A 27175-nucleotide genomic window follows, 5' to 3' on the forward strand; every position below is an offset into this window, starting at 1 on the left:
AACTGTACGCTAAAGCAATGTATATCTGTAGCAAGTGTAGACCACAGGCCATTTCGTTGGAAATTGTGCCAGGTTAGATGACTATCCTACACAAAGTTGAACCCAAAATTGTTTGTTTGTGGAAGGCTTCCACATTTAAACATAAAATGATTTTGTTGAACGTAATTATATGTTTAAAGCTGAAAAGCAAACAAACTGCATTTTGTTCCACTAATGTTCGTGTATTAGAAATTGTTTTTTGGGTTATTTGACTAACATTAAGTGGCAACTAGCTACATGCTGCTCCAAATCACTTAATCTTGGATGCAAATATAATGTCTCATGAAACAATTTAAGTGACATAAAAGATAAAAGCAAATATTTCAGTGACAATGTGTAACTACTGTTTAAAACTGATAATTCTTGTAGATAGATTTCTATGTCATGCTAAGCACTCTATGTTGGATATACATAAAAAAACAATCATTAATTGTTAAGACAGTCACAACATGGTAAGAGCAGTTTTCATATTCCTCTATCATGCACACTGATTTTTTCAGCCAGTTACTGATGGAGTCCATTTTAACATGATACATAACACAGTTTTTATTCATATATGAATCATTACCAGATATGAAAGTGGCACAAGTACAGGAAAACAACAGGAGCAACTAGGGTTTAAACACCGAATTAAGAATTTATATTGTGCTGTATAATTTGATAGATTATTTTAAATACGAACAAGTCAGAAAATGATTAATGCATTTATTTGTTTCATCAGATCAGTGTGCACATATATCACTTTTTTGGTTAGTTCACACATCAAATTCACCTCCTGTAATGGGCAGTGACAATGACTTTCCATAAAATGCTTAGGCAGAGCATTTAGTTAAAATAGTAATAAGAATACTACATGTACTACGTACAGTTTGCTAGAAATAGCGATGGATGTGCAAAATAAATTCTGTAGCTCAAACTTTTTGGAAAATCATACAATGTAATTGATCAATGGAACATGCAACCAGCTAACTAAATAACTTCAAGTGAGATATTGTGATGCTGAAAATGTTTAGCTTGAGATTAATGATATGCCAGCATCATTAGAAACATCTCTGATTATGATTCAGCAATAATAATTTTCTTCACTCTTTTATGTGGTTATTAGTTGTTGGCGTGTTCAGTTATCCAGAGCAATACATTCAATATCTGAACAGCCCTTATGGAACTACTCTTGTCATTTAAAATTTCATACTTTACTCACAGGTGATTCACCGAAAGTATCATAAAAACTATCAATGTGGTGCTGTAATTCATAACACTTTTAAAGTGAAATTAAGTGCAAATTCTGTATTCCATTTTTTTCTACAAGTAAAAAAATGTCAAGTGTATGTAGCCTTTTTGACAGCTAATAATAAAGCAAGCATTCACTATTGTTACCAATGTCAAAATGTGTCTGTAACAAATATTACAGCACACCAACAAAACCTGCAGCAACTGGATGCAAACTATATAAAAAAAATAGGCAATGTCTCTTATTTTTTCATTAAACTAGTATAAATTCTTCTGGTACAAAAGCACACACATACTCTCTCTGCCTGTTTATCTATCTCTCCATGTATGTACATTTGTGCCCTTCCTTTGATGCTGTGATTTCACTACAGCACAGTAAGTTTATATATGAGTAACAACCATTACTACTTCTTAAATTGCCTATCTGGTGTTCAAACTTCTCGTATAATGAGCTGTCTTCGCATTGTTGTTTGGAAAAAGAGATTTACTAAAGAGGACAATTCAGAATCAAAAAGGAAAATAAGATGTATAATCCCTTTTCTGTTAAACAAATTGTGTGTAATAGTAGTATTAAGCCTAAAATCTCTGTCTTGTCAATACGTAACACCATACATTCTCTACAATGAAAAGGAAGTTTCACTGGCAAGCAGTAGGTCAACCAAATGTCACAACACATGCTCACGATAAAACCTTTTCTGTGTGAGGCTCTATTTCTATCTTTCCAAACTGTATTTATGGACAAGTATACAGAAAATAATCAACAAAGGGATATTTTTTCATCATGCATTAAAAATGGCACAGGACCACTTCTTCATGTGATGAATTTAAGAAACAATCTCTAAGAACTTCTGAACATGTAATATATGCTTTATAAAGAATCTGCTGTATATATTTCTAATTGTGACATTCCACTGTCCTTTTGCATATTATTTCCACTCTTATCTGCAATCAGATCCCATACAAACCAACATCAACAAACCTTTTGCAATCTGCAATAACTTTGTAGCCTTCATTTGTCAGAAGTCTGCCACCTAGAGTAAGCACTTGTAACTGGTGGCCAAGTTTTTGTACAATAAATTTGACGTCATCATCCCTTAAGCCATCTGTCCAGTCAAGACGGAGCTCCCTTAACTGAGTACATCTGCTGGCTATTGTACATATAGCCTCTTCACCCATGCCCTGCGACAAATAATAATTTGGCTATAACTAACACATACTTTTAAAATAATTTGTATAAAATATGTTAAGGTTTTCATGCTTCCTGAAGGATGAAAGACAGCAAAAAGTTATCATTATTTGTTTTCAGTAAATAGCTCTGTTTCCCATGACCCATAAGTGCCAGTAACAAATAAGCCCTGACAGACCGTAATCCTCAGACAAACAGTACTTTATTCTGGTTTATTCTACTTTGTGTATTATAAATGTTTTTGTGTACCTGAGGAGAAACTATGGAAAGAAGGAAGTGTATATAAAACAGCTTCCCATGTCAGTGTACTTTATTGAGGACACATAAAATGAAGTTGAATTACAATATTCCTCCATTATGCATTGTATCATATGTATGATCTCATTTACAGAGTGAAAAGTTGGGCAATGAAAATCTCTCTTTGTGCCCTATTCACACAGAATAATATAATTTCTTTTAAAATACTTGCCTCACATTCCCAGATGTTGCAGTTTGCCTACTTGGTTATTCCAAATGTAATGTTATGAGATACATCTACTACTTCAAAATAAAATTGTTTTCCAATTTTCTCATAATTCCTTTGCAAAACCTGATCAAATTCGAGGCAAACTACACACCCACCAAATATTGCAGAAAATTCTAACTTCTAAATAAAAACTGATGATTCTGTTCATGCTGATTACATTAATTACAATTTATGTTGAGCTTGTATGATGACGATGTTTGGTTTGTGGTATGCTCAATGACACAATTATCAGGACCTGAACAAATTGTCAATCTTTACACTGTCCAGTCTTGCCATTTTCCCGAATGATGATGATGAAATGATGAGGACAACATAAATACCCAGTCCCCGTGTGGAGAAAATCCCCGACCCAGCCAGGGATTGAATCTGAGACCCCGTAGTCCACGAGCTGTGGACTTGTGTTTATAGTGATTCACTTTTCAATTAACAACACATAAATTACACATCTTTTTATACATGTTGCTCTTATAATTACCAAAAACAGATCTAGGCAAGTTCTTAGTCTTAAAATACTGATGATACTGGAGGCCCTACACCCATCTCAAGATACTAAATTCTTTTTTGGGACATAATGTTGTAAAAAGTGACTCACTTTCTTATTTCTTAAAAAAAAAAGCGCACAAAATCCTTTTAAGCTGATCACACATGAAAACATTTTTCTTATTGGTGATATATTGCTCATGGAGACTGCGAAGCTATATTCATAAAGCTACTGTGATGCCATATCCACAAGGAATGTTGACTGAACATTGATTTTTAGGAATCATGTAAAAACAAGTACAAGACAATGAACTGAACTGAAAACTGAAATGGAAAAGTTATTTGTTATTAAGTATTTTAACTTGATTATTTATTATACTGACTTCATCAAGGGGCCTGAGAGATGATAATGTATTGATGTTTCTGAGGTATAGGAGTATTTTCCCCAGTTTTTGTCACTCAAATAAGTATTAGCAGTAATAAGTTATCATACCATTTCTGTGCTTGTTCCCATTTTTAGTCGAATTTGGCCAAGGACAGAACATACTGTAGATGCTATCCCAGCAAAACAGACAGTGCATTTTACACTACCATTACCATATTGCTTCACTAAAAGCTAGATTCTTCAAGTAAATCAATATCTCTTCTACTGACAATTCTTCACTGCATTATATATTGTAGAAGCCAAAACATAAACAATGCACATATTTATATAGTTAAATTACATGGAACAGTGGACTTCTAACACATATAGTAATAATTTTTCAATGCAAGTGGTTCAAGTCATGTGTGTGTGTGTGTGTGTGTGTGTGTGTGTGTGTGTGTAAAAAAAAAAAAAAAAAAAAAAAAAAAAAAAAAAAAAAAAAAAAAAAAAAAAAAAAAAAAGCAACTGGCTGATTCATACATAAAATATATAAAAAAAATGATTTACAACCAACCTTACAACGTGACAAGTTGAGGGCCTGTAGTTCAGTAAAGCCAGCAAGTAAACAGTAGTCAGGTATGCTGAGTGGTGTGCATTCTTGTAAGCTGAGTTCTTGTATACTTGGAAAAGCCTTGGCAGTCATTTGAAGCAGACGCCCTGCATCACCCAGTCTGCACATGTGTAGCATAAGTCTTCTCAAAGCAACACATCCACGACGCAGCCAAACCTAAAATGAATAAATAGCTAGCATTCACTACTATTATAAGATTGCATGTGTAGAGAAATTAACAGAGGGAGAAAAAGAGAAAAGAAATATCTATAAAAAAATTGCAACACTTTTGACAGCAGATAGCATCCAACAGATTTTGAACCAAATTCTGAACATTAATGTTTATGGAAAGCTAATAAATAAATGCAACAATTTTATACTGGTAGAAGCACATGCATGCAAGTCTACATAGTGAAAACCAATCACCATTACAACTCATTGTTGCCACATTTTAAATACTAATAACATAATTCCAGTTTTTTGAGCCTAAAGGGTATGATGTGCAGACAACTCTAATCATCATACAGCTACACAAAAAAAAATTCAGGGAGAAGAGTAGGACTTTCTCAGACATATGTTATAAATGAAATCCTGTTTTACATATGAGGTGTAGATATAAAATAATGGGGCTGATGCTGTCACAGGTTAGGTACACATGCACCAAAGATGAATGACCAATAACCATAAAGCCTGAAGCCTTCTCAGTCAAATTCAGCATCTCTGGTGTCTGTAGACAAATCACACGTGTATGGCCTCTGCTTGTGTAAGAGCTATTATTCTGTTCTGTCAGAAGAATGACAAGTGTAATAATAGAGCAATGAATTGTCATACAGTTTCACGTGAAACTTTGAAAAAGTGTTACTGCAATCTACTTTTTACTAAAAGAAGTGTATGGTGAAGACTGTTTATCTTGTACATGATTTTCTGAGCAGTTCAAGCATTTCCAAGATGGTCAACAAGATGTTGAAGATGAATCATTCCCCTGACAAGCTTCAGCATAAAAAACTGATGCAAATATTGAAAAAGTGTGTAATCTGAATTGATCTGACTGTCAGCTGACTATTCAACCAATTGGTGAAGCTGTAGGAACTGACAAAGAATACATATGGCAAATTTTACATAGCCAATTTAATGTGAGAAAATTGTGTACAAAACTGGTGCCAAAAATTGTCATGACAGAACAAAAATAAGATTGTGAAAATGTCTGGACTGACACTTTGAATACCACTGATAATAATTCTAACTACTTGAAAAGGGTGATAAAATGTGATGAATCTAGGTTTTTTACTTATGGTCCAGAAACAAAGTGCCAATCCATGGACAGAAAGAGCACAACTTAACTGAGATTGAAAAATGCTTAAATGAGCTAATCAAGAGTCAAAGTGATGAAGATTCTTTTTCCTATATTCATAGAATAGGGTATCTTCACTGGGTTATTGAAGGTCTTATCATTAACTAACATTACTACCTTGAGGTTCTTGCTCAGCTCCATGAGAAAATATGAAAAAGTGAACCAAACTGTGGAAGAACAAGTCAGGGGTTCTGCATCAAGACAATGCTCCAGTTCATATTGCATTGTCTGTTAACAGGTTTCTAAAGAAGTACAGCATCCCAGTGTTAAACCATCCACCTTATTGCCTGACCTAGCACCATATGACTTATTCCTATTCCCCAGGGTCAAATCTGCATTAAAAGGGACAAGACCGGAGTCTACTGAAGTGGTGAAAGAAAAAGTGGCACATGGCATCAAGAAGCTCACAGAGGAAGACTTCAAGCACAGTTTCCATCAATGGAAAATATGCGTGGAGTTTTGTAGTGATAGACAAGGGGAGCTTATTGAGGGTGACAGTGACTAAATATGTACGTTTTTGAAATAAAATGTTTTACAGCAACAGACAGCTATTTTATAACCATGCCTCATATTTCATTACAGGAACATTTTCACACTGAAGTTTTCGGCACCAAAGTTTAGTGCACAGACACTCACGGATGACAGAGAAACTAAAATTAAGGGTAGTAAATCAGTTCACACTAGGTTACTCACTCCATCACACACTCCCCAAGATAGTGGTATATGCCCTTTGCTACTCCTTATATAGATAAATGATTTGGGAGACAATCTGAGCAGCCATCTTAGTTTGTTTGCAGATGACACTGTCACTTATTGACTACTAAAGTCATCAGCAGATCAAAACAAATTGCAAAATGATTTAGAAAAGATATCTGTATGGTGCGAAAATTGGCAGTTGACCCTAAATAACGAAAATAGTGAGGTCATCCACATGAGTGCTACAAGGAATCAGTTAAACTTTGGTTACATGATAAATCAGTCAAATCTAAAGGCCGTAAATTCAACTAAATACCTAGGAATTACAATTACAAACAACTTAAACTGGAAGGAACACACAGAAAATGTCATGTGGAAGGCTAACCAAAGACTGCATTTTATTGGCAGGACACTTAGAAAATGTAACAGATCTACTAAAGGAACTGCCTAAACTACTCTTGTCCATTCTCTTTTAGAATATTGCTGTTGGTGTGGGATCCCTACCAGATAGCACTCATGGAGTACATCGAAAAAGTTCAAAGAAGGGCAACATGTTTTGTATTATCGGGAATAGGGGAGAGAGTGTCACTGAAATGATACAGGATTTGGGGTGGACATCATTAAAAGAAAGGCGTTTTTTGTTACAGCAGAATCTTCTCATGAAAGTTGGATCACCTACTTTCTACTCCAAATGCGAAAATATTTTGGTGATGCTGACCTACGCAGGGAGAAACAATCACCATAATAAAATAAGGGAAATCGGAGCTGGCACGGAAAGAAATAGGTGTTCATTTTTTCCACGTGCTATATGAGATGGGAATAATAGAGAATTGTGAAGTTGGTTTGATGAACCCTCTGGCAGACACTTAAATGTGATTTGCAGAGAATCCACGTAGATGTAGATCTAAATTTACTTGTCCAATATTTTATTGTACATTTTGTTTCTCACATGGCATCCTGAAAGCCAAGGATCAAGCTAATAATGCAGGTGTAGTATTTCTTGACTTCTGAAAAGCATTTATTAATAGAAGTATGATCATTTGGTCACTCAAACAAAATTTATGAGATGACTGATAATTTCTTTGTAGGGAGGATGCAGCAAGTTATCTTGGATGAAGAGTCACCAGAAGCAGAAACAACATTAGATGTGACCCAGGGAACTGTACTGGGATCTGTACTGTTCTTGCTGTGTAGCAATGATCTAGCAGACAATATTAGCAGTAACTCCAGAGTTATCGCAGATAATGCAGTTATCTGTAATGAAGTACTGTCTGAAGAAAGCTGCACAAATAATATCAGATCTTGATAAGATTCCAAAGATTGGCAACTTGCTTTAAATGCACTTGACAAAGCACAGCAAAGTATTCTCCTATGAGTTACAGTATCAATGAGTCTCAATTTGGATCAGTCAATTCATGTAAAAATGTTGTTATAACAGTTTGAATGGATATGCAATGGAATGATCACATTTCAGTTTTCAGGGTAGCGGGAAAATGCACTCAATCTCCAAAGGACACTGTCAACAGATCACTTGTGTGCCCCATCTTAGAATATTGCTGAAGTCTGTGGGATCCTATCAAATAGGACTAAGAGGGAATATTTAACATATAGAAAGATGGGTGGTACCAGTGGCCACAGATTTGTCTGAGCCAAAGGGGAGCATTAAAAATTTGAATAACCTTAGCTGGTAGATTCTTGAAGAGTGGCACAAATGATCCCATGGAAGCCCACTTATAAAGGTTTAAAAATCAATATTAAGTGAAGATTGTAGAGATCTTCTTCCCCATGTATCACTCCTGTAGAAATCGTGAAAACAAACTTAGAAGGATTACAGCACGTACAGAGGTGTTTAAGCAGTCAGTCTTCCAATGTTCCGTATATGATTAGACTGAGAGGAAATCCTATCATGCTGAGTACACTCTGGCAAGCACTTCACAATGTTTTACCAAATATGTATGAAGAGGTAGATGTATAAATCAGCAACAGTGTTAAACAGTTCAGCAAAACTACAAACATACAACATTTTTTACAACAGAAGTTAAAGCTGAAAGGATACTTTAAAATTTCAAAAAGAGACAACGAATAGTACTTAACCTCAAGAGTGCAATGTGAAGTGCTTCGAGAATTTCGGAGTAAATTCTAGAACCACTCAGTGTTCCACTGTTTTGAACACCCGATATTTTAGAGGTGAGTGGGAAAAACGAATATGCCCTGCTGCGCATCACCTATTTGTATGTGCAGGTAAAAAAATAGTTATGAGAAAAAGATGGACCTGGTGGCTGAATGGCGGCAGACAAGTACCTGCTGTATGGTCCACAGTGTTTCCGTGTACGGCTAGAGAAGAACAAGAAAAGTTTATGTAGTATTCTGTGCTCTTTAGTGTCTGTGTTATTGTAAAAAGACTAATGAACAACTGAATATATATTTCTAAAAACAAAGATGATGTGACTTACCAAATGAAAGTGCCGGTAGGTCGACAGACACACAAACAAACACAAACATACACACAAAATTCAAGCTTTCGCAACAAACTGTTGCCTCATCAGGAAAGAGGGAAGGAGAGGGAAGGACGAAAGGAAGTGGGTTTTAAGGGAGAGGGTGGGGGAGTCGTTCCAGTCCCGGGAGCGGAGAGACTTGCCTTGGGGGGAGGGAGGGACGGGTGTGCGCTCGCACACACATGCATGTCCATCCACATGTGTGGATGGATATGTGTGTGTGTGCGCGAGTGTATACCCGTCCTTTTTTCCCCCTAAGTTAAGTCTTTCCGCTCCCGGGATTGGAATGACTCCTTACCCTCTCCCTTAAAACCCACTTCCTTTCGTCTTTCCCTCTCCTTCCCTCTTTCCTGATGAGGCAACAGTTTGTTGCGAAAGCTTGAATTTTGTGTGTATGTTTGTGTTTGTTTGTGTGTCTGTCGACCTGCCAGCACTTTCATTTGGTAAGTCACATCATCTTTGTTTTTAGATATATTTTTCCTACGTGGAATGTTTCCCTCTATTATAATGAATATATATTTCTATGTTCATTCACATATTGCACTCGCTTGAGACTAGAGACTTTTAACTTACTTCATGTCTTGGCTGCGAAAAAAGCAAGACACATGTAAGATGTTCATAAATTATTTTGTTATCAAACCAATGATATCTGAATATATGTAAATACGTCTAATGTTTAAGGACTAAGTTAGCTTGTAGAAGCTGTTGTCTGTGGAAGTTGAAAATATAAAGCGATTGAACTGAAATGTATTCTACGAGTACCCAAATTATTTCAAGGATAGAGAAGTAGTTTAATAAATTCCTTTAACCAGCTATAGTCTTTGGAGAAGAAGCTTTTGGGAGATCAACATAGCTGATTACCCAGAGAAGAGGATTGGCTACACACAATGTACAAGTTAACTGACTTGAGAGTCGTGTGAGCCTTGCAATCCAGTACCACACTGTCTCTTGTCGTCCAAAAAACGTTAGAACGTGGCGTCCCAAGTGACAGGACAGGAAGAAAACGGGAATTTTAAGACAGAAATGGGAAGAAGATATTATTAGTTGCCACAGCAATCAGGCCTACACCTTCGCTCACCAATGCAGCTAGAACTCTATGCTGGGTGAGTGAAAAACATTAATTATTTGGTAAAGTTGAGGGAACTGTTGAAGGTTAAACTGTTAGTATAGTTATTATGCTCAGAGGTGAACTTTTTTTAATGATCACCAGAGCTAAGAGTAAAAAGAATATGGATCAAGAACAGCAACTAGCAGAACTAGTCACAGCTATTAAAGTGACTAGGGAAATGCCACACTTGTCTGAATTAGTGATTTTAATTAAAGCCCAGGGAGCAGATTCAGCAGCTGTAAACACTCAAATTGCTGCTTTAAAAAAAGAGATAGTCTCAGTACATTCTAGATTAGATGCTAAGTTAGATGACCAGAAGGCTCATTCAGCCACTCTAAGTGAAAATTAGATGATCAGAGTGAAATTTTAAGTAATCAAAGTGAAACCTTGAACAGTCAAGCAGTAAATATAGTTTCATTAAAGACTGAATTTGACTCTTTAAATAATAAGGTAGAAAATCTGAAGTTAGATCTAAAGAGTGACCTCACTAGTTCTTTGAATACTCACGTTAATCAACTATTTACTGAATTTAACCAGAGACATGATGAGCATCTTCAAGATTTAACTTAAAAATTAGAATTTGATATTGAAGATAAATGTAATAATGTAGAAACAGAACTTGTCGAAAAATTTGGATCATTTCAAAGCATATGCAATGTTAAATTCGATGATGTAAATCAGAGGTTGCACACCCTGAAGGAGAGTGTTGAAAAACAGGATAATCTAAATCCTTTTGTCCAATCACAAATTGCAGACGTTATCATTCAAGCAGATAACATGGAACAAAATGTTAAAGAGAAACTAGCCACTTCAGACATAGCAAATATAAGTAATCTGGAGGAACGACAATGTTTCTTCAAATTTAGCTTCTCACACACACACACGTCTGCAGTCTCCAAGAGCTGAGACCAGCTGGTGGTCTCAGCTCTCTGAGACTGCAGATGTGTGTGCAAGTTGTGTGTGGATATATATATATATGATGTGACTTACCAAACGAAAGCGCTGGCAGGTCGATAGACACACAAACAAACATAAAAATATACACATATTTTTCCCACGTGGAATGTTTCCCACTATTATATATATATATATATATATATATATATATATATATATATATATATAGGGAAACATTCCACATGGGAAAAATATATCTAAAAACAAAGATGATGTGACTTACCAAACGAAAGCGCTGGCACATATTTGCCTCTGCACTTCCGCCTCGACTGACATCTCTGCCCAAACTCTTTGTCTTTAAATATGTCTGCTTGTGTCTGTATATGTGTGGAAGGATATATGTGTATATGTGTGTGTGTGTGTGTGTGTGTGTGTGTGTGTGTGTGTGTGTGTGTATACCCGTCCTTTTTTCCCCCTAAGGTAAGTCTTTCTGCTCCCGGGATTGGAATGACTCCTTACCCTCCCCCTTAAAACCCACATCCTTTCGTCTTTCCCTCTCCTTCCCTCTTTCCTGATGAGGCAACAGTTAGTTGCGAAAGCTTGAATTTTGTGTGTATGTTTGTGTTTGTGTGTGTCTATCGACCTGCCAGCGCTTTCGTTTGGTAAGTCACATGGGAAACATTCCATGTAGGAAAAATATATCTAAAAACAAAGATGATGTGACTTACCAAATGAAAGTGCTGGCAGGTCGACAGACACACAAACGAACACAAACATACACACAAAATTCAAGCTTTCGCAACAAACTGTTGCCTCATCAGGAAAGAGGGAAGGAGAGGGAAAGACAAAAGGATGTGGGTTTTAAGGGAGAGGGTAAGGAGTCATTCCAATCCCGGGAGCGGAAAGACTTACCTTAGGGGGAAAAAAGGACGGGTATACACTCGCGCACACACACACATATCCATCCACACATATACAGACACAAGCAAACATATTTAAAGACCATATATATAGGCGGGATAAAATTGTATAGTAGGTTACGGTAAAAAGGGGAAGGTGAATACAAAGTGAGACTACTGGTAAAAACAGAAAGAGAAAATAAAGAGAAAAAGACGACAGGAAAGATTTCGAAATGCAACAGCGACAATAACAAACGTAATTGTTGGGTTCAAATTAATGATATGGTTATAATAGAGGGAAACATTCCACGTAGGAAAAATATATCTAAAAACAAAGATGATGTGATTTACCAAATGAAAGTGCTGGCAGGTCGACAGACACACAAACGAACACAAACATACACACAAAATTCAAGCTTTCGCAACAAACTGTTGCCTCATCAGGAAAGAGGGAAGGAGAGGGAAAGACGAAAGGAAGTGGGTTTTAAGGGAGAGGGTGGGGGAGTCGTTCCAGTCCCGGGAGCGGAGAGACTTGCCTTGGGGGGGAGGGAGGGACGGGTGTGCGCTCGCACACACATGCATGTCCATCCACATGTGTGGATGGATATGTGTGTGTGTGCGAGTGTATACCCGTCCTTTTTTCCCCCTAAGGTAAGTCTTTCCGCTCCCGGGATTGGAATGACTCCTTACCCTCTCCCTTAAAACCCACTTCCTTTCGTCTTTCCCTCTCCTTCCCTCTTTCCTGATGAAGCAACCATTTGTTGCGAAAGCTCGAATTTTGTGTGTGTGTATGTGTTTGTTTGTGTGTCTATCGACCTGCCAGCACTTTCGTTTGGTAAGTCACATCATCTTTGTTTATAAATACACATACTGCTGACAAAGTCCTTAATGGCCGAAAGCTTTAATTGTCTGAATCTTTTTTACTGTGCCTATTGCGACTCAGCATCTCTGCTATATGGTGAGTAGCAACTTTACTTCTCTAGTATTGTTACATTCCATCCTGGATTTTCCATTGTTTGATACTAAGAGAGGCATAGATAATTTATGGAAAGAATTCAAACTTGTCCATGATAGAGTAGAAAACAGAATAACTTTACCTGATGTTGTGTTACCTAGTAAAGTGGTGATTGTTTTGCTGTCGGGAGACTTTCACACAAAATGTAACGAGAAGCACTGTTTTGCACTTGCTCAAGTAAGCTTAATATCAGATCCATGGGATCCGAGCAGAGTCACATCTGTCTCCCGGGGACAATAACATTCTGTGTTAACGAGCGGAGTGATAACTGTTGGATCCCTAGTTGTTTTCGGTGTTTCTTCTGTACTATTTTTCCTGTACCGAATTCCCTTCAAATCTTTAACTATTCTGTAATCTATTCTTGAATTCTTAAACTATCCTATAATTTTAGTACGCACAAAACCGGATATGACTACAAGATTGAGACCAACTTAAGAGAATCACACATGAACAGTAATCTTTAGAATATACAATGTTATATTAGTGGAAAGTATAATATGATGGTACTATTTAAACTGACTGATGTCAAGACAGCATAAACTGAATAGAGGATTTTATGTGTGTATAACAGTATAGTATAAACTGAATGACTAAACAACTATTTTATTGTAGTGTACAATTTTCTATTGTTTACAGAACATTTTATACCTTTTATGAGATGGAAGTGGATGGGAGGGTTTGTATTAGTTTTGGAAGGGGTGGGCAGTGTAAGTACAAGCCTGACTAACACTAAACACACATCACACCTTTCAGACAACCCTCACACACAGGTGTGACTGGTTCTTCACCGTTTGCCATTCCATAGGGGTTGCTAAGATTTTTCTTCGGGGACTTCAAAGGTGAAGGTGAGAATGTCTGTTCTGTAGGAGGTGTTTAACATCATATCTCCTCTGGCTTCTCACTCAAGTACCGGCGAAGTAGGAATCCTGGGGAAGGGGGGTGGGAAGGGTTTCCTGTCTTTGGGGCTATCTTCTTTCTCTTCTTCAATCTTAGCAACAATTTCTACTTTTTCCTTTATTACTTCTCCTCTGAGTACTGGTCTATCTTTTCCTCTTTCCACATGCATATACTTCTATTGCTAAAGCCCTTCTTATTTTCCATGTTTCCAATAACCTTCAACTTATTTCATATAAGCAGGTCAAAGAATCAGGCTAAACAAACACACTTACGCATTCACATGCCATAACACGAAGACGCAAACAATGAAAGTCCAGATTAAAAGGATGTGAGAACCATCAAGTGTTGTAGGGGGAAAGAACGCGCACATAGAGAAATATGCACTTATGTTTGTTCATTGTGATGGTTCTACATCGCCTAGGTACTTGAAAACAACTATCATGTTGATAAGGAGCATAACTAATGAGCGTAAGTCAGGGAGGAACTAATTGTGATAATTATTCAGGAATGTCAGTCTAACAAATATTTTGATGACTTGTAGGATAGTAGGACTCTTATAACCTAAGTAAGCATCTTATATATTGAACAATGTATGTAGGCATGAAGTAAATGCTGGAAACAAGAAGTTGATACATAAAGGAGGACTCTAGGGTATAAAAGAGAAGTATGAAAAAGCGAGCATGAAGGATGAAGTAGGTTTTAGTTTTACCAGATAATATTTAGCTATAGTGTACTTAAAGATGTATACTAGGGCAATGAACCATGAGGCCTACTCAAGAAGGATAAGGGGGGACACACCCAGCATATATTGAATGAAAAGGGAAGCTAGGCAGACCTATACTGTGTGAACAGGGGCACCAAGAAGGGGATTGACCTGTACCATAGGAAAATAGGAATTTAAAAAAAAAGGGGGGGGGGGGGGGGGAGTGCACCTACCAAAACAGGAGGAGAAAGGGTACTCATAGGATCAACCCGTATGTGAGGTATGGGTACTGTTTCTAGAGGGGAAAGGACAGTATCATGACAAAAGTCATAAAATTTTGTAGAAATTATTCTGGTGGTATTATTATATTTTATGAGTGTCAATAGGAACACTTATTTTGCCCTGAGTTCCTCCAGACTACAAGAAGTTTATAAATAATAAGACCATTGTGTACTAAAGAAGTAGTACAAAGAATTAGAATAAAGAATCATTGTGAACACCTGGAGTTTGCGATTGGAAATTGAGATAGAGTCCTAACGAATCCTAACTATTAGAAAAACTTACCAGACCACGATGGAATATTCGAGGTTCATGTCAAAATAGAGTGAGAGCAAAATAAATGAAAGATTAGCTACAATTTATTCTAAATGAGTACAAAGATCTATGTTGGAATGTATATTGTTAGAATTGTATGTGATAAAAATTTACATAATGATTGTATAAAATATCACGTGTTCCATTTTAGGGGGGAGAATATGTATCGGGAATTTCAGAGTAAATTCTAGAGCTCCACCGTTTCGAGCACATGACATTTTAGAGGTGAGTTGGAGAAACGACTACGCCCTACTGCGCATCGCCTATTTGTATGTGCAGGTCAAAAAACAGTTACAAGAAAAAGATGGACCCGGCAGCCAAACAGCGGCTGACAAGTATCTGCTGTACGGTCCACAGAGTTTCCGTGTACGGCTAGAGAAGAACAAGAAAAGTTTATGTTGTATTCTATGCTCTTCAGTGTCTGTGTTGATTGTAAAAAAAAAAAAGTAATGAACAATTGAAAACAGATTTCTATGTTCATCCACATAATGGGCTCGCTTGAGACTAGGGACTTTTAACTTACTTCATGTCTTGGCTGTGAATGAAGCCAATGTTGTATGATGTTCATAAATTATTTGGTTATCAAACCAATCCTGCAACCATGAACCATACAGATGGCCGTACCATAGGTGCAACCACAACAGAGGGGTATCTGTTGAGAGGCCAGACAAACGTGTGGTTCCTGAAGAGTGGCAGCAGCCTTTTCAGTAGTTGCAGGGGCAACAGTCTGGATGATTGACTGATCTGGCCTTGCAACACTAACCAAAACGGCCTTGCTGTGCTGGTACTGCGAACGGCTAAAAGCAAGGGGAAACTAAAGCCGTAATTTTTCCCGAGGGTATGCAGCTTTACTGTATGGTTAAATGATGATGGCGTCCTCTTGGGTAAAATATTCCGGAGGTAAAATAGTCCTCCATTCGGATCTGCGGGCGGGGACAACTTAAGAGGACGTCGTCGTCAGGAGAAAGAAAACTGGCGTTCTACGGATTGGAACGTGGAATGTCAGATCCCTTAATCGTGCAGGTAGGTTAGAAAATTTAAAAAGGGAAATGGATAGGTTGAAGTTAGATATAGTGGGAATTAGTGCAGTTCGGTGGCAGGAGGAACAAGACTTTTGGTCAGGTGAATACAGGGTTATAAATACAAAATAAAATAGGGGTAATGCAGGAGTAGGTTTAATAATGAATAGGAAAATAGGAATGCGGGTAAGCTACTACCAACAGCATAGTGAACGCATTATTGTAGCCAAGATAGACATGAAGTCATGCCTACTACAGTAGTACAAGTTTATATTCCAACTAGCTCTGCAGATGATGAAGAAATTGATGAAATGTATGATGAGATAAAAGAAATTATTCAGGTAGTGAGGGGAGACGAAAATTTAATAGTCATGGGTGACTGGAATTCGAGAGTAGGAAAAGGGAGAGAAGGAAACATAGTGGGTGAATGTGGATTGGGGGAGAGAAATGAAAGAGGAAGCCGTCTGCTAGAATTTTGCACAGAGCATAACTTAATCATAGCTAACACTTGGTTCAAGAATCATAAAAGAAGGTTCTATACACGGAAGAATCCTGGAGATACTAGAAGATATCAGATACATTATATAATTGTAAGACAGAGATTTAGGAACCAGGTTTTAAATTGTAAGACATTTCCAGGGGCAGATGTGGACTCTGACCACAATCTATTGGTTGTGAACTGTAGATTAAAACTGAAGAAACTGCAAAAAGATGGGAATTTAAGGAGATGGGACCTGGATAAACTGAAAAAACCAGAGGTTGTACAGAGTTTCAGGGAGAGCATAAGGCAACAATTGACAGGAATGGGGGAAAGAAATACAGTAGAAGAGGAATGGGTAGCTCTGAGGGATGAAGTAGTGAAGACAGCAGAGGATCAAGTAGGTAAAAAGATGAGGGCTAGTAGAAATCCTTGGGTAACAGAATAAATATTGAATTTAATTGATGAAAGGAGAAAATATAAAAACACAGTAAATGAAGCAGGCAAAAAGGAATACAAACGTCTCAAAAATGAGATCGACAGGAAGTGCAAAATGGCTAAGCAGGGATGGCTAAAGGACAAATGTAAGGATGTAGAGGCTTATCTCATTAGGGGGTAAGACAGATATGCCTACAGGAAAATTAAAGAGACTTTTGGAGGAAAGAGAACCACTTGCATGAATATCAAGAATGTTGGTGGAAACCCAGTTCTAAGCAAGGAAGGGAAAGCAGAAAGGTGGAAGGAGTATATAGAGGGTCTATACAAGGGCGATGTACTTGAGGATAATATTATGGAAATGGAAGAGGATGTAGATGAAGATGAAATGGGAGATACGATACTGCATGAAGAGTTTGACAGAACACTGAAAGACCTGAGTCAAAACAAGGCATCGGGAGTAGACAACATTCCATTGGAACTACTGACGACCTTGGGAGAGCCAGTCCTGACAAAACTCTACCATCTGGTGAGCAAGATGTATGAGACAGGCGAAATACCCTCAGACTTCAAGAAGAATATAATAATTCCAGTCCCAAAGAAAGCAGGTGTTGACAGATGTGAAAATTACCTAACTATCAGTTTAGTAAGTCACAGCTGCAAAATACTAACGCGAATTCTTTACAGACGGATGGAAAAACTGGTAGAAGCCAACTTCGGCGAAGATCAGTTTGGATTCCGCAGAAATATTGGAACACGTGAGGCAATACTGACCCTACGACTTATCTTAGAAAATAGATTAAGGAAAGACAAACCTACATTTCTAGCATTTGTAGACTTAGAGAAAGCTTTTGACAATGTTGACTGGAATACTCTCTTTCAGATTCTAAAGGTGGCAGGGGTAAAATACAGGGAGCGAAAGGCTATTTACAATTTGTACAGAAACCAGATGGCAGTTATAAGAGTCGAGGGGCATGAAAGGGAAGCAGCGGTTGGGAAGGGAGTGAGACAAGGTTGTAGGCTCTCCCCGATGTTATTTAATCTGTATATTGAGCAATCAGTAAAGGAAACAAAAGAAAAATTCGGAGTAGGTATCTAAGTCCATGGAGAAGAAATAAAAACGTTGAGGTTCGACAATGACATTGTAAATCTGTCAGAGACAGCAAAGGACTTGGAAGAGCAGTTGAACAGAATGGACAGTGTCTTGAAAGGAGGATATAAGATGAACATCAACAAAAGCAAAACGAGGATAATGGAATGTAGTCAAATTAAGTCGGGTGATGCTGAGGGAATTAGATTAGGAAATGAGACACTTAAAGTAGTAAAGGAGTTTTGCTATTTGGGGAGCAAAATAACTGATGATGGTCGAAGTAGAGAGGATATAAAATGTAGACTGGCAATGGCAAGGAAAGCGTTTCTGAAGAAGAGAAATTTGTTAACACCGAGTATAGATTTAAGTGTCAGGAAGTCGTTTCTGAAAGTATTTGTATGGAGTGTAGCCATGTATGAAAGTGAAACTTGGACAATAAATAGTTTGGACAAGAAGAGAATAGAAGCTTTTGAAATGTGGTGCTACAGAAGAATGCTGAAGATTAGATGGGTAGATCACATAACTAATGAGGAGGTATTAAATAGAATTGGGGAGAAGAGGAGTTTGTGGACACAACTTGACAAGAAGAAGGGACCGGTTGGTAGGACATGTTCTGAGGCATCGAGGGATCACAAATTTAGTATTGGAGGGCAGTGTGGAGGGTAAAAATCGTAGAGGGAGACCAAGAGATGAATACACTAAGCAGATTCAGAAGGATGTAGGTTGCAGTAAGTACTGGGAGATGAAGAAGCTTGCACAGGATAGAGTAGCATGGAGAGCTGCATCAAACCAGTCTCAGGACTGAAGACAGCAACAACAACAACAACAACAACAACAACAACAACATCAAACCAATGATATTTGAATATGTGTAAATGAATCTAATGTTTAAGGACTAAGTTAGCATGAAGAAGTTGTTGTCTGGGGAAGTTGAAAATATAAAGTGATTGAACTGAAAAGTATTCTACGAGTACCAAATTATTTCAAGGATAGAGAAGTAGTTTAATAAATTCCTTTAAACAGCTATAGTCTTCGGAGAAGACGCTTTTGGGAGATCAACATAGCTGATTACACAGAGAAGAGGATCGGCTACACACAACATGCAAGTTAACTGACTTGAGAGATGTATGAGCCTTGCAACCCAATACCACACTGTCTCTTGTCCAAAAAATGTTAGACATGGTTCTGCAAGGCAGCAGGCAGAGTATGGAAACAAATACTGATTTCCAAGTCCAATGAAACTATAGACTTTTGTTAAATACTAAAAGAGGTAATAAAATGTGTAGATAGATGGAATAAGTTATCATTAACAATTAGACACACTATGTCAAAAGCAAATCAGAGAATGATGATAACTTGCAAAACAAAAAGTCAAACTCACACGTTGCTGTATAATCTGTCCTGCCATTGTGTTGCAAAATTGGTGTTCTGCAACCTTAAATTGTTTCATGCACATATTTTCCTCACTCAAGTAACAGGACAATATGAAGACAGGAAAAATGCTACTGGTGTGGTGTAAGAGATGGCATTTACATCAGTAAAAAAAAATTTTTCAATGTTGGTTTTTATCATGCAATAACAGAAGTCAAGTTTTTACTCTGAGAGAAAAAACAGTGAATGCAGCAAAGGATCAAAAGGACAAAAAGACAAGAATCCATAAAAACGCTTGCATAACATTCAAGAGACTGAATTTAATTTACTAAAGGAGAAAATATATAAATGCGGCAAATGAAGCAGGCAAAAGGGAATATAGGCCTCTAAAAATAAGACTGACAGAAAGTGTGAAACGGCTAAGCAGGGACGGCTAGAGGACAAATGTAAAGTTGTAGAACCATATTATCTACAGGAAAATTGCAGTACCTCTGGAGGAAAATTAAGAGCTCTGATAGCTAGACACAACTAAGCAAGGGAGGTGAAGCTGGATGGTGAAAGAAATATACACAAGGGCAGTGCAATGAAAATGAACTTCAAAACAGTATTACAGAAACGGAATAGGGAGTCAATGCAGATGAGATGGAAGGTATGTTACTGTGAGAACAATGTGTAAGTGGGAACCAATGCCCCTCAGAATTGCTGAGATTCTTGGGATAGCCACCCATGAGAAAATTATTCCACCTTGTATGCAAGATATGTGAACAGGCACAATATCCCCAGACTTCAAGGAGAATGTAATAACTCCACTTCCAAAGAAGGAAGATGCTGATAGTCACGTGTGAACACCACTGAACCAGCAGCTAACACATCATAGTTGCAAAATACTGATATGAATTATTTACAGAAGAATATTAAAAGTCAACATGGGAAAGATTAGTTTTGGTTCCAGAGAAATTTGGGAACGCATACGGCAATATTGACACTATGACTTATCTCAGGAAATATGTTAAACAAAGGCAAATCTAAGTTTATACTGTTTGTGAATTCTGAGAAAACTTTTGATAACATTGACTGGAATACTCTCTTTGGAAATTTCAAGGTAGAAGGATAAAAGACTGGGACGAAAGATTACTCACAACACGTACAGATACCAGACTGCATTTATAAGAGTCGGAGGACATGAAAGGAAAGACTAGCTGAGAAGAGGATGAGATTGCGTTGCAACCTATCCCAATGTAATTCAATCTATACACTTAATAAGCAACAAAGGAAACACACGAGATATATGGAAAAGGATTTTCTCAATTGTCCTGATTTCTTTTTTTATTTTTCAAACTGAATACTCTGGATTTAATCATAAGAAGTTTGCAATTTAGATCACTAAAACAAAATGGTGGCAATACCTTATTACCAGAATAAACACCATTTTCTCCAAAAACAAGAACAATTTTTATTATTTACAAAAAATCATTAAAAAAACAAAGCAGACTCTCTCCTAAGTGTTCGGCTGGTAGAGTTCAACAAAGAGTGCCACATGGTGTCCCATATTAGATGCATCAGATCTCATCATAAAGTTGTATTTTCTGTCCCTGAAGTGTTCTGTAGTTGTCAGATATTGTGAGTATGACATTGTGTTGGCATTGCATTAGTAACAAACGTGCAGTACATCTGAATACAAAATTTGCAATAAAAGTGTCATCCAAGAACACGTTCACCAGCTAGGTAGATAACATTCTGCTGCAAAACATTCCACAGATTTCGACAATAGTAATGGACACGACGCCACACCACTCTGTTGTGATGTATAAAGCTCCAACAATTCAGTCAAGGAAAGTGGACATTTTACTCTGGGTACAAAGGAATGTACCTTGAGATAAAGTTGAAGCATGTATAGCTCAAAGTTAATGGAACTTGTAGTGCCGTACAAGTCAAAACTTCACACTACCAGGTCAACAAACTGGCTAATTGTAAAGGTAATAATTTAATCAGGCTTCCTCCATATCATGTTCATTTAAATCTGACAAGAGTATATGCGCCTAGGTGAAAAATAAAGTGGAAAAAAACAACAAGAAGCTTACGCTCACTTAGGTTTAAATGCTGACAAAAGAAGCCACCACAAAGGTTACACGAAAGGACTAGGCTTATGTTGTCAGCCATACGAAGAAGGTAGTTCATGAGACATTGATTCATGAAGGACTGTAACAAGTTTTGAGGAATACTTCTGCTTCTTTCGTCAAAACACAACAGTTTTGAAATATTCACCTCACTAATATTCTAAAGCAGTTGAAATTGCAACAGAATCCTGAAATAGTGTATTATGAAACTAACAACTGAGTGCAGGTCAGGTCAATACTTTATGGAACAGCCCATTCACATTACAAAAACTAACTTCTTCACTTATATTGTTACAAAACCCACAGCAGTTCTTGTTTCACCAGCTATTGATGGCCCTCAATAATTAAATTACATCACTGAAAAAATCTGTAGTTGTTTGAATACCGTGGTAGGTATGGAAGTTTCACATGTGGCAAAACACTGTCATCTTTGGACAGTATCATTTGCCAAAATCTTGTTTTGATATCTCAAACTGTTTAGGAGATATGAGGAATTTATGAATCTTTCATTCTAGTCTTTTCACCGACATACACGTTCATCATGGAGCACTTTACGTACATTCCATTTGGGAAACAGACAGCAATGTGCTTCTAACTTTAAAGTATAATTCAATTTATCATCTCCATTTAATACGTAGCAAAATTTAACCTAACATGCACCAAACACAAATTCATAGTGATACCTATTTTTCATTGCAAACGAAGAATTTCTTGCAGTAGTTTACCTACTATCAAAATGTCAGAATAATTATGACACTAATAAAATGATAGGCCATACATTATGAAATTGATGAATTAAACTATAAGACGTGCGAGAATGAGAGATTATTACTGAATAGTTTCTTCAAAATCATTTGACTAAGACTGCAGATTTGCCAGCTTGCAGCAAGGCAGCACTGTGGTTAGCACACTGGACTTGCATTCGGGAGGACAAAGGTTCAAACCCATGTCCGGCCATCCTGATTTAGGTTTTCTGTGCTTTCTCTAAATCATTTAAGGCAAACGCCGGGCTGGTTCCTTCAAGAGGGCATTGCCACTTTCCTTCTCCATCCTTCCCTAATCTGACCATGTGCTCCATCTCTAATGACATCATTGTCAATGGATGTTAAATACTAATCCTCTCTTCCCTGACCGGCTTGCACAGCTTACTGTTCATGCAGTCAAGTGAGCCTGACAGGTTCCACACCAAGTATGCCTGGCATTATACTGTGATCACTTGCTGATGCACCAAGCACACATGGGCAACTATGCTACCCTCCACTCACTCCATACTGAACTGTCAAAAGTCGCAACTTATTTTAAACGTACTGTAGAGCATGGTGCGGTCTTCCATTGTCAACAACCAGGATGAAGTTGTCACTGACTTCACATCTGTAGTGCCTTGAAATCATTCATAAGGCCTCTTGGAGCTATCAGAGACCAGTCAAATTGCTACAGATTGGAATTAGAGGGATCCACAGTCCCACCATTATTGCCGCCCAGAACATTACACTTCCATCTGCAAATGGATGGACTTAGTGAATGTATCGGCATTCTTGGTGTTGTCAAGCATTTATCCAAATACACTCCTGGAAATTGAAATAAGAACACCGTGAATTCATTGTCCCAGGAAGGGGAAACTTTATTGACACATTCCTGGGGTCAGATACATCACATGATCACACTGACAGAACCACAGGCACATAGACACAGGCAACAGAGCATGCACAATGTCGGCACTATTACAGTGTATATCCACCTTTCGCAGCAATGCAGGCTGCTATTCTCCCATGGAGACGATCGTAGAGATGCTGGATGTAGTCCTGTGGAACGGCTTGCCATGCCATTTCCACCTGGCGCCTCAGTTGGACCAGCGTTCGTGCTGGACGTGCAGACCGCGTGAGACGACGCTTCATCCAGTCCCAAACATGCTCAATGGGGGACAGATCCGGAGATCTTGCTGGCCAGGGTAGTTGACTTACACCTTCTAGAGCACGTTGGGTGGCACGGGATACATGCGGACGTGCACTGTCCTGTTGGAACAGCAAGTTCCCTTGCTGGTCTAGGAATGGTAGAACGATGGGTTCGATGACGGTTTGGATGTACCGTGCACTATTCAGTGTCCCCTCGACGATCACCAGTGGTGTACGGCCAGTGTAGGAGATCGCTCCCCACACCATGATGCCGGGTGTTGGCCCTGAATGCCTCGGTCGTATGCAGTCCTGATTGTGGCGCTCACCTGCACGGCGCCAAACACGCATACGACCATCATTGGCACCAAGGCAGAAGCGACTCTCATCGCTGAAGACGACACGTCTCCATTCGTCCCTCCATTCACGCCTGTCGCGACACCACAGGAGGCGGGCTGCACGATGTTGGGGCGTGAGCGGAAGACGGCCTAACGGTGTGCGGGACCGTAGCCCAGCTTCATGGAGACGGTTGCGAATGGTCCTCGCCGATACCCCAGGAGCAACAGTGTCCCTAATTTGCTGGGAAGTGGCGGTGCGGTCCCCTACGGCACTGCGTAGGATCCTACGGTCTTGGCGTGCATCCGTGCGTCGCTGCGGTCCAGTCCCAGGTCGACGGGCACGTGCACCTTCCGCCGACCACTGGCGACAACATCGATGTACTGTGGAGACCTCACGCCCCACGTGTTGAGCAATTCGGCGGTACGTCCACCCGGCCTCCCGCATGCCCACTATACGCCCTCGCTCAAAGTCCGTCAACTGCACATACGGTTCACGTCCACGCTGTCGCGGCATGCTACCAGTGTTAAAGACTGCGATGGAGCTCCGTATGCCACGGCAAACTGGCTGACACTGACGGCGGCGGTGCACAAATGCTGCGCAGCTAGCGCCATTTGACGGCCAACACCGCGGGTCCTGGTGTGTGCGCTGTGCCGTGCGTGTGATCATTGCTTGTACAGCCCTCTCGCAGTGTCCGGAGCAAGTATGGTGGGTCTGACACACCGGTGTCAATGTGTTCTTTTTTCCATTTCCAGGAGTGTACATCTAGTATTTGGTTGCAAACTGATCCTGGTCTCATCAGCAAACATTCTGCAATGGTCCAATACTGATGTGCAAGAGCACTGGTCCTCCAATTGTGTCAGTTCGGTGCAAAGCTTCTAATCAATCCTCTGGAATGAAGACCACCCCGATGCAATCTTCTATGCACTGTTTGGCCTAAGATACGAATCGCTGCTGCCTGGGAGAAGTCATTTCCAATATTTCTGACAGTTGATGCAGGGTGCCTGCAAGCTGACAGTTGAAGGAAAAGCTCCTGCATTGGTGTTGTCATACAAGGATGACCACTATGATGCCTGTTGTTCACATTTCCCATCTCTCTGCATTTTCTCCACACACTAGACACACCACTTTGACATGTAACTGATTGACAATATCTTGCTTTGTTTGACCGGTTGAAAGTAAATGCACTATCCTGATTCTATCAAGTGTTGTATGCTTCTATGTGGCATGTTATTGCAGTGCCGAATACGAACTGAATGAAACTGTTGTTGATACTGGATTGCCCATGGTGTCCCACTGCAGCACAATATTTTTAAATGATTGGGAAACAGCCACAAAGCATGCCAGTAGTAATCACCATACAGTACATTGGCTCTAGTTGGATAATGCATGAAGTGAGTAGGTCAAAGTGACCTCTAATATTGTAGACTACATTTTACGATAGTATTCCAAACTTTTGTTGGGCAGTGTATGTACTTTGCTTGTACTAATTTCATTTGTTTATTTAGCATTTGATCCTCCATAATAATAAAAAGTACATTAAGAGTTACAAAGAAGGAAATTATAAACAGCTAGTTACATAAACAAAAGGGAGAACACACAGATTAATAGATAATATAATGACGTAGTTCTTCAATATGTGGTACCATCCGCACAACTTTGCTGCATTCACAGATCGGAAAGAACTGCCCTCCTCAACTGTAGAAAGTGGGAGCTATTCTTTCTGTCCTACATCTCATTTGATTCAGTTTGCATCAGGATACAAGAGGAAAGTTTGAAGCTCGGGACTCTGACAGTTGGTTGTGACTCACAAGAAGACTCACTCGAGTACTCATGATCACTGTAATATTCAGATAGACGGTTGAAGCTATTGGCTAATAATCTCAAGGTTGTTCTCAAGACTGTTTGATAATCAGATTGCAGAACCTCACTGACTGATATTTTTTATGGAAAGAGAATGATTATTCTGCATTCTCATAGCAAACCAAGTGAGGGCTTGCTGCCTTCTTAAGCGAGCTGGTGCGATGTTGCTTAGCACCAGAAAACCACTGAATATGCCTAGGCAAAGCATACCAGCATAGGCTAACAAAATATGCTTACCATTATGGTTTCAATGTACTCTACCTAAAAGTAATGACAGGATATGTATCAGTTGTTTGAGATAGATAACATCGTGTGCTGCTCGTGTCAGATTTCATTTTTGGAGAATCATTTATTATCAGAATCACTGACAGTGTTGACTAGAACACACTGCTGCATCTGTATTATTCCTTTAGTTACATTATCAGGTAAAGTCCTGAATAAAAAGAAACCGTGAAATAATACCCTGAAGTGACAACCTTGGATAAAAAGAATATCAGAACATTTCCAAAAACGGCTGAGTGCAAGTAATATGGCAATGACTCATACTTACAATTACAGCATGATACTGTAGTACAACTGATATTAAACTTTCTCTCCTGATCTCTAGAATTTCCCTCCATTCTAAAAATGATGTCAGAGACCACGACAGACCCATGTAGAAGGGGGGCTGATAGCCAGAATCTAAAATGATATATAAATAAACTTTTAAAGTACAGTGTGATGAGAGGAACGAAAGAAAACAGAAAAATGGAAAAACTGGATCTGACAAGTGGAGTACAGGCCAGCAGCACAGATGACTGCAAACTAACACGGAAATATACGCTGGGCCACTAGACAGGTGTCGCATGTCCAGAAGAGCTATGGCAGACTCTAGAGTGTAAAAAAAGTACTATAAATTGGGTTAACAGAAAGTTACAAAGTCAGACACAAAAGATCATATAAACTGTATACTATTAGAGGGCATAAATGGCATAGTGTGGGAAACTATTAAAAATGTTAAAACTAAGGGGAGAAGGACCCATAAAATATCAAATCATAAAAAAAACCAGTGATGCAAAGATGAAAAGCAGGGGGGGGGGGGGGGGGGGGGAATAAAGAATGAGGCAATGTGGAATGCACAGACAGGTAAATGAGCTGGGTTATTCATTGATATGATCAAAATTAACTAAGGTCATTTTATGTTTCAATTCAAGTTTGGTGATGAGAGTAAAATTGTTTTTAGGCATGGTAAATCTCTATCTCTTCTAGACCATTAAGTACACCGCCCTTACGTTCCCTATGCAACATCGAGAGGTTGGACAAAATGTCTCATAACAGAGTTACCTGTCTGAGAAAAAAAGAGATCCCAAAGCTGAGTTAGAACCCAAGCCAGACGAATGTTCTCTAAATCTACCCACCTGGATGATATATTCATTCAGCCAATCATTACATATAATTCAGTAAACCCCTGGAGACTTGAAAGGATCACCCTCGATTCATTCTTTTCC

General features: G+C 38.6%; 1 protein-coding gene across 14 annotated transcripts in view; it reads right to left on the reverse strand.

The window, feature by feature from the left end:
* Positions 1–27175, reverse strand: part of LOC124773751 (F-box/LRR-repeat protein 4-like) — a 102370-nt gene that overhangs the window by 24760 nt on the left and 50435 nt on the right. For all 14 annotated transcript variants that reach the window (XR_007014968.1, XM_047249439.1, XM_047249438.1 and 11 more), the window contains 2 exons: positions 4400–4612; positions 2249–2448 (listed from right to left, as the gene is read on the reverse strand). Coding sequence is in view for 13 of the 14 variants with exons in the window: in XM_047249439.1 (XP_047105395.1) it covers positions 2249–2448; positions 4400–4612 (413 nt within the window). In the remaining variant the exon portion in view is untranslated. The remainder of the gene's footprint in view (positions 1–2248; positions 2449–4399; positions 4613–27175) is intronic.

Source organism: Schistocerca piceifrons, chromosome 2 (assembly GCF_021461385.2).
Source record: "Schistocerca piceifrons isolate TAMUIC-IGC-003096 chromosome 2, iqSchPice1.1, whole genome shotgun sequence".
NCBI classification, from domain to species: domain Eukaryota; kingdom Metazoa; phylum Arthropoda; class Insecta; order Orthoptera; family Acrididae; genus Schistocerca; species Schistocerca piceifrons.